This window comes from Thamnophis sirtalis, unplaced genomic scaffold (assembly GCF_051295495.1).
Source record: "Thamnophis sirtalis isolate CommonGarterSnake01/CBP01778 unplaced genomic scaffold, rThaSir2_p1.2 scaffold_1, whole genome shotgun sequence".
NCBI classification, from domain to species: Eukaryota; Metazoa; Chordata; class Lepidosauria; order Squamata; family Natricidae; genus Thamnophis; species Thamnophis sirtalis.
The window spans coordinates 116507144-116521702 of NW_028261381.1; the positions used below are offsets into that span (position 1 = coordinate 116507144).

General features: G+C 36.2%; 1 protein-coding gene across 1 annotated transcript in view; it reads right to left on the reverse strand.

Moving 5' to 3' along the window:
* Positions 1-14559, reverse strand: part of RYR3 (ryanodine receptor 3) — a 287040-nt gene that overhangs the window by 239068 nt on the left and 33413 nt on the right. The window contains exon 2 of the mRNA XM_087723025.1: positions 7462-7581. Within this exon, the coding sequence (XP_087579151.1) occupies positions 7462-7581 (120 nt within the window). The remainder of the gene's footprint in view (positions 1-7461; positions 7582-14559) is intronic.

Genomic DNA, 14559 nt, shown 5'->3' on the forward strand with positions numbered 1-14559 from the left:
ATAAGTGCAACTTTTCCCATTTTAACATTTCTTAATTTCATTCTGTACCTTAATATAATTATTCTGAAATAACATACAATTCATGTTAGACATAGTACTACTAGCGGTGGGTTCCTACCAGTTCAGACTGGTTCAGCTGAACTGGTAGTGGTTTGGCGGCATGGGTCGCTGGAACCGGCAGTCACCAAGGCCTGCCACACCCAGAACCGGTTCTCCTGGCAACACCATAAATGTCGCCATCTTGTTTTTTGCTTCTGTGCATGCACATAACAATTTTTATTGTACTGTGCATGTGGGCACAGCATGCATCAAGCGTGCAAAGCATGCACGCACTGTGCGCCCACAAGCAAACTGACAGTAGTGGCTGCCAAACCCCACCTTGAATACTACCCAGATATTTTACTTTTTTTCTCAATCTGAAAACCAGTTTTTCCAATCAGTTCTTTTTGAATTCCCATTCTCATACTTTTAACATTTTAATTTTCTCTCTATTAAGTTTAAACTCAGCTAGTGTAGCAAATTCCTTCAGATTTTTCCATTATTAAAAACAAATAATCTGTAATGATTAGTTTATCTACTTTTCACCTTCATCGCAGTTATTCTTATCTTAAGAACTTTTGGAGCCAAAATAAAGAGCAGTGGAGAAAGGATTAAACCTTTCTAGAATATCTTACAGGGTTCAGGGAATACACTATTAACTATAAATTGTGCAGTATGTGAATATATATATTGATTTTACCCACTTAATAAAGTTATCTCCAAAATCCATTTTTTCCAAAATGTCAGCTGAATCCACACATTAGAACACTCAACTAAAGCACATTATATCTTAACACAATGTGTTAGTCCAGTCACTGTATTTTTTTTAAAGTGGGCATTAACTGATTTTGTTTCTCTATCTTTTTTTTACCTTCATGGCTCTCAAGGTTTACTCTTTTCTGTCACTGTTGACAACTGCTCCAACATACAAACACCCTCAGAAATATTCTGTGTTCTTCCCTCCTTCTTCTATTTAGAAGGTGCTGCTGGTTCCATTATGTTTATGTGCTCTTTTTACTTGGGCTTATACTTGCATACCCTTGCAATTTTTGGCAACATTCCCAAAGAGAACTGAGGTATCTATTGATAGCTTGCTATGCAAGTAAGCTATAAAGAAAATGAGATAACAAACATCAGCTTCCAATTTGTCTTCAGAACTTGGAACTCTGCCCATTCCATCATCTGTCCTTCAAAAAAAAAAAACACCTCTATGTTTCAATCATGACATCAGCTATAGTGGTTGAATCCAGTTCATGGTAGACTGTTTGAAAGCTTACATTAAAGAACAAATTAGACTATAATATAAATTAGATCCACAATTTGCACTGTGAGGCCTGTATAGTGGTATGAGAATGGGGCTTTAAATATTTGTGCTTGATAGATCATGTCCCAAAAGTGCTTTTTCAAACGAAATTGGACTTTGTTTTTCCTTGAAGATGTTTCTCTTCTCATCCAAGAAACTTCTTCAGTTCTGCTTCTTGAATGAGAAATGACATGCCTTCAAGGAAAAACAAACTCTAGTTGCCTTTTGAAAAAGCATCATTGGGACATGACCTGGATGATTGAAAGTCTCCATAGACATTTGACAGCTCAATCCATAGCAGAACATTTTCACAACTTCCATAGCAGAACATTTTCACAACTGCAATGAAAATAAAAGCTCTCGCTTCACTATTTTCTTCACATTCTGAACAGCAATTCATACAGGTTCAGTGTGGCTTACTCCACCCTACCTACACAATAGTTAGTTCTTAAAACAGCAACAATTACAACATGAGATCTAATTGCATATTACCCCACTCCAAATGGCTCAAACACTCAACAATGTAGAGAATTAACATTTCTAATACTGAGGGACAGTAAAGAGCGATTAAGGGGAAACGGTCTGCAGATCTCAGTTCTGTAAAGCAGCTGGAACAGCCATCTCTCACTCTGCTTTTACATCCTTCTAACTCTGGGATTTAGATCTCTACTGAACCAAATCACCCCACCCAAAACTTACTGTGGATGAGAGAGTTCAGATTATGAACACTAAGAGAAGTGTTCAGAGATCAAATGTATAAAAATTTAAGCACAGACTGAATATTTTAAATCAGAATGATGTCCATTGGGGGAAAATACTAGGAAATATAAATAGTCCTCAGTTTATGGCCACAATTAATCCCAAAATTTCCATTGCTAAGCAAGATGGCTGTTAAGTGAGTTTTGCCCCATTTTATAACCCATTTTACCATAATTATTAAGTGAATCACTGCAGTTCTAAGTCCAGGGTTAAGTGTATTTTACCTGTATGTTACCTGTATGTTACCTGTATTCAAGCAGAAGACATCAAAGCATAGTCAGCTAAACAAATAGGTTTAAAATTAGTTTCTATCCTGGGCTGTCACTCTTAAACACAACCACAATCACTCCACGCACATGCAGAAATGTATAACTAGTTTTTCTTTTTCTTTCTTTTTCTTTTCCCCTAATTACTTGCATTGGGATTATTCTTTTTACTATTTATATTGTTTGTATTTCTTGTCATGGATTGCACCAGTGAGGTTAAAACCATTTTCTTTGTATTTATTTTGTACAATGGCAATAAAGGCTATACTATATTTTAATTAGAACTACCAGAAGAAGCAAAGAATCGAACAGCTGGCCTGCCAGAAAAAAATAATCATTGACTGATGCTGTCCAGAATTTCCATCAATTCCTCAGATGGGAAAGATATTAGAGTAAAATGATAGAAACTGCAAACATTTTGCTACTCATATATGCTTAGGATATTTTTTCCAGATTTTTGATAAATTAATCAATATATCTCTATTACTTTTAACGAAACACCCAATATTTGAAGAAGTTACGTATTTTCTTTTCCACTAAGATGTTTCCATAAGGACAGATGAAAGGTATGGTAACAGGATATCTGATCAGGCAAACTTGATCTTAGATGCAAGGATTAATCCAGATATGATTAGAGAGTAATTAAACTGAAGCTCAATTATTATCACTTCAAAAAGCGGCAGTGTTTTTATTTTATTTTTTAAAAAAACTGTTTCAAGACTATCAAATAATATATAGATAAGCACACAAGTTAAAATAGAAAATAAGCTTTAAATTCTTAAATTTTTAATTAAGAAAAAATAAATTTTGTTTTCTGTGAGATAAGACTCTTCTATCTTTTTCTCTCTTCTCCATCCCCACCTTTTTTAAAAAGATCTGTTTTGGTTATCCGAGATATTTTCTGGAACAGATATGGAGGTGACAGGGACAAAAGACAAGAAGATAGAATGGATAGTCTGTGGGATTCACTCTAGGTTTCTATCCACTTTCCAGCCCTCACTTATGAGGACTCTTCACCCAATCTCAAAACAATCACATTTACTGAAGATGACACATGCATTGGGATTCTGTTTCAATTTTAGAAGCATACATTTAGATAAAAGAGATATTCCTTCTTCAAAGAAAAGTTTGATAATAGAATAATCTGCCAACAGAAGATGTGAAATCATCCTTCTAGAACAGTGTTTCTCATCATTTAAGATATGTGGACTTCAAGCCAGGAGAATTCTGGGAGTTGAAATCCAGATACCTTAAAGTTGCCAGGGTTGAGAAACACTTTCACAAAGTTTTTCATAATGACTAATTTCAGGCATATTTTTGGATAATTTGTCACATTGACACATTTTGTCTGTTAAAACATATTTGCTTTCTAATTTGCATTTCATCCTTCTGATCATTCAGCTCCTGTTGTTTTCACCAAATTTGAATAGTAAGGCTTCTTTCAATTGTCATGAAACGTAAATCTTCAGAAATAATTTGCAAGATTAATACCATTTAAAATTACAGAAAACAAGATGGGAAATTGGACGTTTTGAAATTTCTTACACAAAGTGCTGATTACTGGTGGAAAGGTGCTGGAATCCTTTTCTCCTTGGGGCAGGTTGATTGCCTTTTTTGCATAGTCTATAGATGTTGTTAATGTCTATGTGTCTATTGATGGCTAATTTGTCAGAGTGCCAAGCTTTGAGAAATTCCCTGGTGTTTTTGGACTTGGCCTGGTCTAGGATTGTCACATTTTTCCTATTTAAACTATGGTTAAACCTGTCTATAAATTGTGAAATTAAAGAATTTTCATCATGTCTTCTGACTGGTTTTCATGGATGCATTCTGCCAGTCTTCTGTCTGGTTGTTGTTATTGTTGTTGTTGTTGTTGTTGTTGTTGTTTATTTCTCAACTTTCTGGTGCCATCTTTGGGTCTGGTGCCCTAAGCATGTGCTTATTTTGCTTAGTGGTTAATATACCATTGTAAGGTATCATCAATGCATAGTGATTATTATCAAAATCGCTCACACCATCCCCAAACAGCACCAGTTTGATTGGGGCAACACAAAAATAATCAGCCACACTACCACCCACCACGCCTAGCACTCCACAATTCCATCAATAGACACATTTACCTACAACCAGCCTAAGGACCCTTAGAATACAAATCAATCACACAGGTAACCAGTGGCAGCACCTCTCCTCAACCAACCCACGCAAGCACCCCCACAAGCAGCACTCACCTCCCAATGACCCTCACCTGATGTAACTTCCTCTTCACAAGACTCCTACTGATGACTCATACCTGACCCATCCCAACCCCTTAAAAGACTTTCACTTGACACATCCACAAACCATCTTTTCGTATTACAAATAGTGCCATCATAACACTGATGCAAAGCGGCAATAGAATAATCCAAACTTGTTTTGCCTCAAGTACTTTTACTTAATTTATTTAAATAGATTTATGAATTAATAAATAGAAATAATTTAATGATAAACATGGTTCTCTCTTAGAATGAATTTCCCTTGATTATTTATACAGTATTCTTGAGTAAAGTGGGTACATTTAAATTAAATGGTTTCATTTTCATTTATAGATAAAAGGACATTGTTGTAATAAAAAGCAGATTATATTTAGAAAAGAAACTTTTCAGATATAAATTCCATTTTTCATGCAATTTGAATCATGGGGCACATGGAGCCAACAACAAAGCAATTTAGAAGCATAAAAATAACGTAGATATTATCTGTCAGTAAACAATAATAAATGCATCACTATTTAAAGTCATACATCCGTAATTCTAGGCAGCCAAAAAGATTTCATATTACTTTAATTTAATAAAACAGCATAAATTCACTGCTGAATTTCATTTCGCAGAATTCAAGAATAACACTGTCATTAAGGCATAGACATAGACCATTATTTGATGGGTTGCAGGTTTCTATGAAATATAAAACTTTACCTTTTATGCATGTGAAAACTGTCTTCCATTTTTAATAACAAAATCACAGTTACCAACTTTTAAGTACTAGTTTTATTTTCATTACAGGAAAAATAAGCTGAGCAGTTAGAGAGGTTTCGCATGAAGGCAGGATACATTTTCTTGCTAATGCAAACAAGCTTTTTGACAACTTGATCAGTGGCTCTGAGAAGACTCTAATTCCCATGTTCTCTGAATTTGTTCATGGAGTAATGGGAGGAAAGTTGGATTCCTAACTGAGGTCCAAGTAACCTCTACTTCAGTACATTATAATTGAAAATACGAAATACATGTAGATAGAAAAAGCAATTTACCTATTTACCTTTTGCTGGTTAAACAAGCTCATGCAAAACACAGAAAAGGAAGATGAAAAGATAGGCCAAATAAATTAAGGCATGAGGTTGAAAACAAAAAACAAAAAATACAGGTAAATTTGGTTTATATTAATATTGTTCACTGTGGCTCTCTGTCTTTGCAAACCATGCTTGTTTCTACCTCATCTGTACACTACTCGCTATATTGCTTTTTCTTTGACTCAACTTATTCTTTTTGAGAATGTCATTAATTCAATCTAACCACTAGTGTTCTGGCTTCCCCTTTCTCTTGACCTGTTCATTCTTTCCTTACATAGTGGTTCTGCAATTTGCTCCCCAGTCATTCTTTGTAATATGACCAAACCACCTTTTATTCTTACATTGATAGCTTCTGTTCCTAGGAATTGTTCTCAGACTCTGCAAGCTGCTATTTCTGCATCGCCAACACTTCTGAAAGCCAAAGCCAGATCAGTACAGTTCTTAAAGGCAAAAAACGGACTCTCTTACTAGTGCCCTCCAGATATGGCATTTGGCCATTTTGGCAGCAATAGACAAAGACTGATATCCAATATATTTGGAGGAGATCAGATTGGAGAAGATCAACCAAGAAGTTTGATATCACTTGGAAAATGACTGATTAATAGATTAATTTAACACCAGGCCTTTTCCATCATTCTAAACCCTTTCTTACTGTCTCTGTTTCTTATGCTGCATCATAGATGACTTCAATTAAACTGCAGCATTTCTTATATACTGAGTCAGCTGTTACTGGAGCTAAGCTTTAAGTCAGTGATTTTGAAAAGATTTTATCTTTGACAGAAACAATTCAGTGGAGTAAAAAAGCAAATACAAAAGAATAAAACATTTTTACCCCCAAAAAATCATACCACATTAATTATTAATATGTGATTAAACTTTATTATTTGAGAAATGAAAGGATATTTGATATAAATCATTCACTTTGGTACTAAAAATATGTTTTTTAATCTATGCCATGAAGCTAACCTAGAAAAGCATCTCTTGTCATTGGTATCTTCTTTTTAATATAGAATAGTAAAGAACTAGGAGCCGAGGTGGCGCAGTGGTTAGGGTGCAGTACTGCAGGGCACTTCAGCTGACTGTTATCTGCAGTTCAGCGGTTCAAATCTCACCGGCTCAAGGTTGACTCAGCCTTCCATCCTTCCGAGGTGGGTGAAATGAGGACCCAGACTGTGGGAGCAATTTGCTGTCTCAATTTGCTAAAAATTTGTAAACCGCTTAGAGAGGACTGAAAGCCCTATGAAGCGGTATATAAGTCTAATAAATAAATAAATAAATAAATAAAATATACAAATTCTACAATTATTTATTTACATACAACGGGCTGATTGGTACTAATTCAGGAAGAAGACATCATTTGTCTGTTGTATAATATTACTATGGACAGCACAGATTGTGATTTGATTCCCTACCCCCACCCCAATTCCAAGAATAGTTTTCCTTGTAGATTTCCAAGGACACTTTCCTTATAAATGTCCATGTAGCTCAAAGGATAGTTTTTCTTATCGAAAATTAATGAAACTTCCATTCTTGAATTGCAAAGTCAGCTGTCAAACAAAGCCTTAATTTGTGTGAGAACACCACACAGCAAAACAACTCAGGATTTTGCACACCTCCTACAGGAAGTGCAATAAAAATTCTAACAACTGTTTATAGATTAATGACAATTTATTTATTTACATTGATTTATACAGCTGTCCACTTCCCTAATGTGATTCTGGGCAGCTAATAAGAATTAAATTAAATTTAAATTAAATTATAGTAAGGAGTCTTACTTTAGCTTCTGAGGTTGGTTCCAAAAAACAGAAGCGATTTCCAAGCCCCTCTGCAGCCAGGCAGAACTTGCGCTGTTCTTTATGGATGTTGGCTACACACTGAAGTACAGCTTCATCATCCTGTCATGAGATACAAGAACCATGTGAACAAATTGGAAATACTTGCGAGATTTGATTGGAGATGAATTAGTTCATTTTGACAAATCTGTAAAGAAAACATTTGTTTAAAACTGGCAATGTACTCTATATATTTTTGACATAAGTAAAACTATATGAAATTTCGGTTACGTAGTCCTGTCTTCACTTGTTTTGAGGAGAGGTGTGTTAATTTATGTCATCAAAAAATTCAGGCATTTGTTGTAGCTTCCTTTCTTTTTTTCCACCTCCCTCCACTTTAAATCTGCAACAAAGATTTTTAGGGGACTGGAGGCTAAAACATATGAAGAATGGTTGCAGGAACTGGGTAGGTCTAGTTTAATGAAAAGAAGGACTAGGGGAGACATGATAGCAGTGTTCCAATATCTCAGGGGTTGCCACAAAGAAGAGGGAGTCAAACTATTCTCCAAGGCACCTGAGGGTAGAATAAAAAGCAATGGGTGGATTAGTATCAAGGAGAGAAGCAACTTAGAACTGAGGAGAAATTTCTTGACAGTTAGAACAATCAATCAGTGGAACAGCTTGCCTCCAGAAGTTGTGAAAGCCCCAACACTGGATGTCTTTAAGAAGAAGTTGGATAGCCATCTGTCTGAAATGGTATAGGGTTTTCTGCCTAGGCAGGAGGTTGGACAAGAAGACCTCCAAGGTCCCTTCCAACTCTGCTATTGTATTATTGTATTAAATCTGAATTCAGCCTACATCATGGACTGAAGTTCCCGATTTCATCATTTTTGTCCTTCACCGGATCTCTAACAATAACAACCACAAAATTAGTTGAATATAATGCTAATTCTTTGCAGCTGAACAGGAGTAATTCCTATAGAGTCAGACAATGATTATTGCTAAAAACAAACAGCCAGTGGGTTGAGTGAACAGAATAAGTTCTCCCTTCCCCAGATTATCTCAGCATCTTTCTCAGATTCAGTAAAACTGGAGGCTGAATAAAAGGGAGCTGATAGTTGCTTGACAATTCTTGAATTTCTTTGTATATGTACTTCTGTGGATGTCTTGAAGAAAAAAAAATGGGTAAGGCATGCCAGATGAGTGAGCAATTCAAAATGATGGATATTAAAGATGTCATAGGCAGAATGCTTATGCCATAATACAGCCCAGGGACAACTAATTTCTTTTGCTCAGGCCTCAAAAAACCTTATGTTTCTAAGCCTGATGCCTCTTATACATCTATATTAAGAAATAACAACACACCTGGTTTTCCTATTTAACTTGGTTAATCTTGCCATTTTTTATTTGCTATTAACATTTTTATGACGAATATAAAAAAAAACACTATTATCATCACTTATAATCCATTTTTTCCTATGTTTCAAATGCTAAAATTCATTCTACTGCATCTGTTATTCGAGTGTTATTTTTATATAAGTCACACAAATGGATTTTACAGCTATAAAATATTGCTTGCAGGCTTGACAATAACCTCAGTGGATATCAAGACTAAAAACTCCTTAAGAATCTTTTCCAAATAATACAGTTATGCCATTTTCTGTGTTGTACAATACATCTTTGTCCAGAGCATACAGTATTTAACAAATGCAAGCTTATGATCGGAAGACATATAGTATATCTGATGCTTTCTTTGACACAGTTAATAGCCTTACACTTTTTGAAATGTTACACTTCCTGAAAATCATGCAGTAACATAAGTATATGTGCTTGATTGATGATGGAAAGAATAAATGAATAAAAGAACTGAATATATTAGAAATAGTATTACATTTTTCAGAATTACTCTGCTTTCTCAGAACATAAAATTTTAGCTACATCATATTTCCCTCAAAAGATGACCTGTACATTATATAACAACCATCAAAATTCAACATTTGACATTTGGAACCCAGCTGATATTATTATGCAGGTATATATCTACTAGTGTTTAATCTGATAAACAGACTTTATTAGATGTGGGTTTTTTTACATTGGAAAGGCAAGACACATATTGTGCTATTTATGTGATCAAAACCACTGGTATTATATTCCCATCAGGTACTACTAAGACAAGTTCAGATGCCTACAGTAAACTTTCTAATAATCAAGGTCATGCTGCCTTCACTGATCATTTTGTATGCTCACAGTCATAGAAGTAACTTAAGGAGACTTTATGAATGAGGTGGTGTGATTCAAAAAATTTACTACTGGTTCTGTGGGTGTGGCATGGCTTTGTGGGCATGGCAGGGGAAGGATACTGTAAAATTTCCATTCCCTCCCCAATCCAGGGGAAGGTTATTGCAAAATCCCCATTTCCTACATACAATAGCAGAGTTGGAAGAAACCTTAGAAATCTTCTAGTCCAACCCCTTGCCTTGGCAGGAAACCTTATACTGTTTCAGACAAATGGCTATCCAACATCTTCTTAAAGACTTCCAGTGTTGGAGCATTCACAAACTCTGGAGGCAAGCTGTTCCACTGATTAATTGTTCTAACTGTCAGGAAATTTCTCCTCAGTTCTAAGTTGCTTCTCTCCTTGATTAGTTTCCACCCATTGGTTCTTGTTCTACACTCAGGTGCCTTGGAGAATAGTTTGACTCCCTCTTCTTTGTAGCAACCCCTGAGATATTGGAACACTGCTATCAACTCTCCCCATGTCCTTCTTTTCATTAAACTAGACATACCCAGTTCCTGCAACCGTTCTTCATATGTTTTAGTCTCCAGTCCCCTAATCATCTTTGTTGCGCTTCTCTGCACACTTTCGAGAGTCTCCACATCTTTTCTACATTGTGGCGACCAAAACTGAATGTAGTATTCCAAGTGTGGCCTTACTAAGGCATTATAAAGTGATATTAACACTTCATATGATCTTGATTCTATCCCTCTGTTTATGTAGCCAAGAACTGTGTTGGCTTTTTTGGCAGCTGCTGTACACTGCTGGTTCATATTTAAATGGTTGTCCACTAGGACTCCAAGATCCCTCTCACAATTACTACTATTGAGCAAGGTACCACCTATACAATACCTGTGCATTTTGTTTTTTTTGCCTAAATGTAGAACCTTACTCTTTTCACCACTGAATTTTATTTTATTAGATAGTGCCCAATGTTCAAGTTTGTCAAGATCCTTCTGTATCTTTAGCCTATCTTCTGGAGTTCTGGCTATTCCTGCCAGCTTGGTGTCATTTGCAAATTTGATGAGTTCCCCATTTATTCCCTCATTCAAATAATTGATGAAGATGTTGAAGAGTACTGGCCTAAAACAGAGCCTTGGGGTACTCCATTGCATACTTCCCTCCACCCGATCAGCTGGGACTTGGGAGGCAGAGAATAGATGGAGGTGGAGCAAGTCAGAGGTGGTATTTACCAGTTCTCCAAACTACTCAAAATTTCCACTACCATTTCTCCAGAACTGGTCAGAACCTGCTGAATACCACCTTTGGTCTACAGATGCAAGTTTGCCTTTCTTATTGATGAAAACAGACATAAGCCCTAATATATGGTTCAATTCTTTGTGCATATTGTGGTTACTTTCTTGGAATGGGTTCCTTAATTGTATTAAGCTTACAAAACTGTTACACAGAGAGCTCTTTTTAAAGAGTGTTGGCACTGGGTGGAATTTTTGTTATATTAGCAGAATCAGAAATGTGATTTGAATTTATGATACGTATTACTTCCTTATGAATGTATTCATAAGCATATTGTTAATCTACATTAAACTGCATTAAAAGACTCCCCCATAAAAAAATTGTAATTAAATATTAAATTTAATTAAATGCATGTTTGGTGAAATAATATTATTTAAAGTTGTTTCCTTTCAAAATAAGCAAATCTAAATGCATTTGATCCTAAAACAGATTTTTTACATGTAGTTTTATACATGTTTTGATATATTATCTGGTGATGGTTATAATATCAGATATTTACCAAATGTGACTTGAAAGAAAAAGAGTAGAAATAGAATAAATTATCTATTTTAGTGTATTATTAATTTCTGCATATGTCGGAGGAAAAATGGGATATGGTCAATTATGAAGCTGGCTACAGAGTCATGCAGATAGACTGAATAGCGTTAGATAAATTAGAATGGGAAAGACTACTTATCCAATTTATATCTATATTAAAAATCAGAAACAATATAATGAGTGTTGGAATAAAAGATGTCCCATCTTTAAATATTATTATGTGAACTCAAAATTAAATGACAAATGTTTCTATATAGAGAATAATGTTGATTAAGAAAGTCCCATTTTCTTTTGCAGCTGTAACTTATTTCAACCTATTCAATAAAGAAGAAGTAATGCTGCAATCTAACAAAATGAAAAGACAATCAAGGAAAAAATCAAAACACATAGACTTAACAATGGAACACCTGAAAAGTCCTTTGTTTCATCTACTTTTTTACCAACATTAGTTAATAAAAGCATGCCATGTTTGTACCATTTCCCCAGAAGATATGCAGTATTAAATTCGATTTTAAATTGTGAGTTAGATATCACAATTGAAGAGTTACTACCCTTATTTAGAATTAGACTAATGCTTGTAAATAGTTAAGAAAGATGGATACATGGTGGAGTCATTGGTGCTCTGAGCTTGGTTGTTTGCTTGCTGGCATTTCATTACCCAACTACATAATGTCATCTTGATGATGTGGATGTGATTTGTAAATGCCATTTGTACATGTCTTAGTAAGCATGTTAAGATCCACAGATGAGTTATCTTTCACTTCTCATTTAATTAGACATTTTCTGTGGGTCAAGACAGTTAATTTAAAAGAAATATTGGGAAACATAATATAATGGAAAATATAAACATAATACCATTTAATTGTGTTAAAAATCAACTAGCTCATACACACTGTAAGCAAAATAATTCATTCATCTTTATGCAACTAACACTGCACTGCAGTAACTGTAATAATCAGTTGAAAAATGATGATGATTATTATAAGTCATCAGTGCACTTATATATTAATAGTTACATGAATAATGTAAAAAACAACCACCAGAAATGATATATTGTAGCAGACATTTTAAAATTGGTGTCCTCCACAAATTTTGACAAATGTTGACTAAAATTCCCCTAACTCCCAATTATGGCTTTTAAAAAATATACCATGTTTATTTTTTGTGTCAAATCATCCAAGTGTTAGAAAGTGAGTGGGAGAAAGAGAGAGTTATTTGAAGGCACAACTTTGTGTTTCCCTTTCCCCTTTGGGTTGTTCGCCGCCCTGAGTCCCGCTGGGAATAGGGCGGCATATAAATAAAACAAACCTCAAACTTTGGGGGAAAAGAAGTCTGAACCCTATTAAATAATAAAACAACAAAACATGGAGGATAAAGAATGGTTGCAGGAATTAGGTATGTCTAGTTAGTGAAAAGAAGGTCTATGTTTAACATGATAGCAGTGTTCAAATATCGAATGAGGTGCCACAAAGAAGAGGGAGGCAACCTATTGTCCAAATCACCTGAACGTAGGACAAGAAGCAGTGGATGCAAACTAATCAAGGAGAGACCCAACCTAGAACTAAGGAGAAATTTCCTGTCAGTGAGAACAATTAATCAGGGAACAACTTGTCTGCAGAAGTTAAGGGTGCTCCAACACTGGAGATTTTTTAAGAAGATTGAACAACCATTTATCTGAAATGATATAGAGTTTCCTGCTTGAGCAGGGGATTGAACTAGAAGCCCTCCAACTCTGTTAATAATGTTAACTATCTAATCTAATCGTCCCAATATTTGCATCTCACAGATAACTTAGTTAGCAACTCCTTGGAAGCATAGAAGTTAGAGATGATGCTGGCAAGGATATGCCACATGGTAAAAATAATTTACCCAGAAAATTCAGTTAATTCTACTCCCAGAAATGTAGTGATAAAAACCCTCTACTCTTTAGTAACAAAAGTACCAACGTATCAAAATGGAGGAAAAATAACTGTAATCTTTCCGGTCTTCTCTTATGTGTAGTTTTCTCATCTAATCAGGATGAACAGAAGAAACATGTTAGCTTATTAAAAACAGTAATGACAGAACTGTGATATATAATTCTCCTTTCAGATATTCACAATGGAAGTTTCTGCAAGTTTCATCAGTAGCAGCAGGTGCTTTTATTAGCTTTAGAGTTTTTTTTTTAGAGTTTTATTTGGCATTTATAGGCCGCCCTTTTCCCTGAGGGGACTCAGGGCGGCTTACAACTCGTAGGAGGGAGTGCAAGACAAAACATAAATGTGAATAAAATAAAACAAAACAGTAAAACACATTCATTCAGCATTCGGGCGGGGCGGATTAAAATCTTATCCCCAGGCCTAACGGGATAGCCAGGTCTTAAGGGCTGTGCGGAAGGTCTGGACGGTGGTGAGGGTATGAATCTCCATGGGGAGATCGTTCCAAAGGGTCGGAGCTGCTACTGAGAAGGCTCTCCTCCGCGTAGTCGCCAGTCGGCACTGACTGGCAGATGGAATTCGGAGGAGGCCCAATCTGTGCGATCTGATGGGATGGAGGGAGGTAATCGGCAGAAGGCGGTCTCTCAAGTATTCAGATCCACTACCATGGAGGGCTTTATGGATGGTAAGTAGCACCCTGAAGCGCACCCGGAGATCAACAGGTAGCCAGCGCAGCTCGCGGAGGATAGGTGTTATGTGGGCGAACTGCAGTGCACCCACGATTACTCGCGCGGCCGCATTCTGGACTAGCTGCAGTCGCCGGATGCTCTTCAAGGGCAGCCCCATGTAGAGCACATTACAGTATTCCAGCCTAGAGATCACAAGGGCTCGAGTGACTGTTGTGAGGGCCTCCCAATTCAGGTAGGGCCGCAACTGGCGCACCAGGCGAACCTGGGCAAATGCTCCCCTGGTCACAGCTGACAAATGATGGTCGAAAGTCAGCTGTGGGTCCAGGAGGACTCCCAAGTTGCGAACCCTGTCTGAGGGGTGTAAATTTTGACCCCCCAGCCTGAGTGATGGAACATTGGCCAAATTATTGAGAGGGAAACACAACAGCCA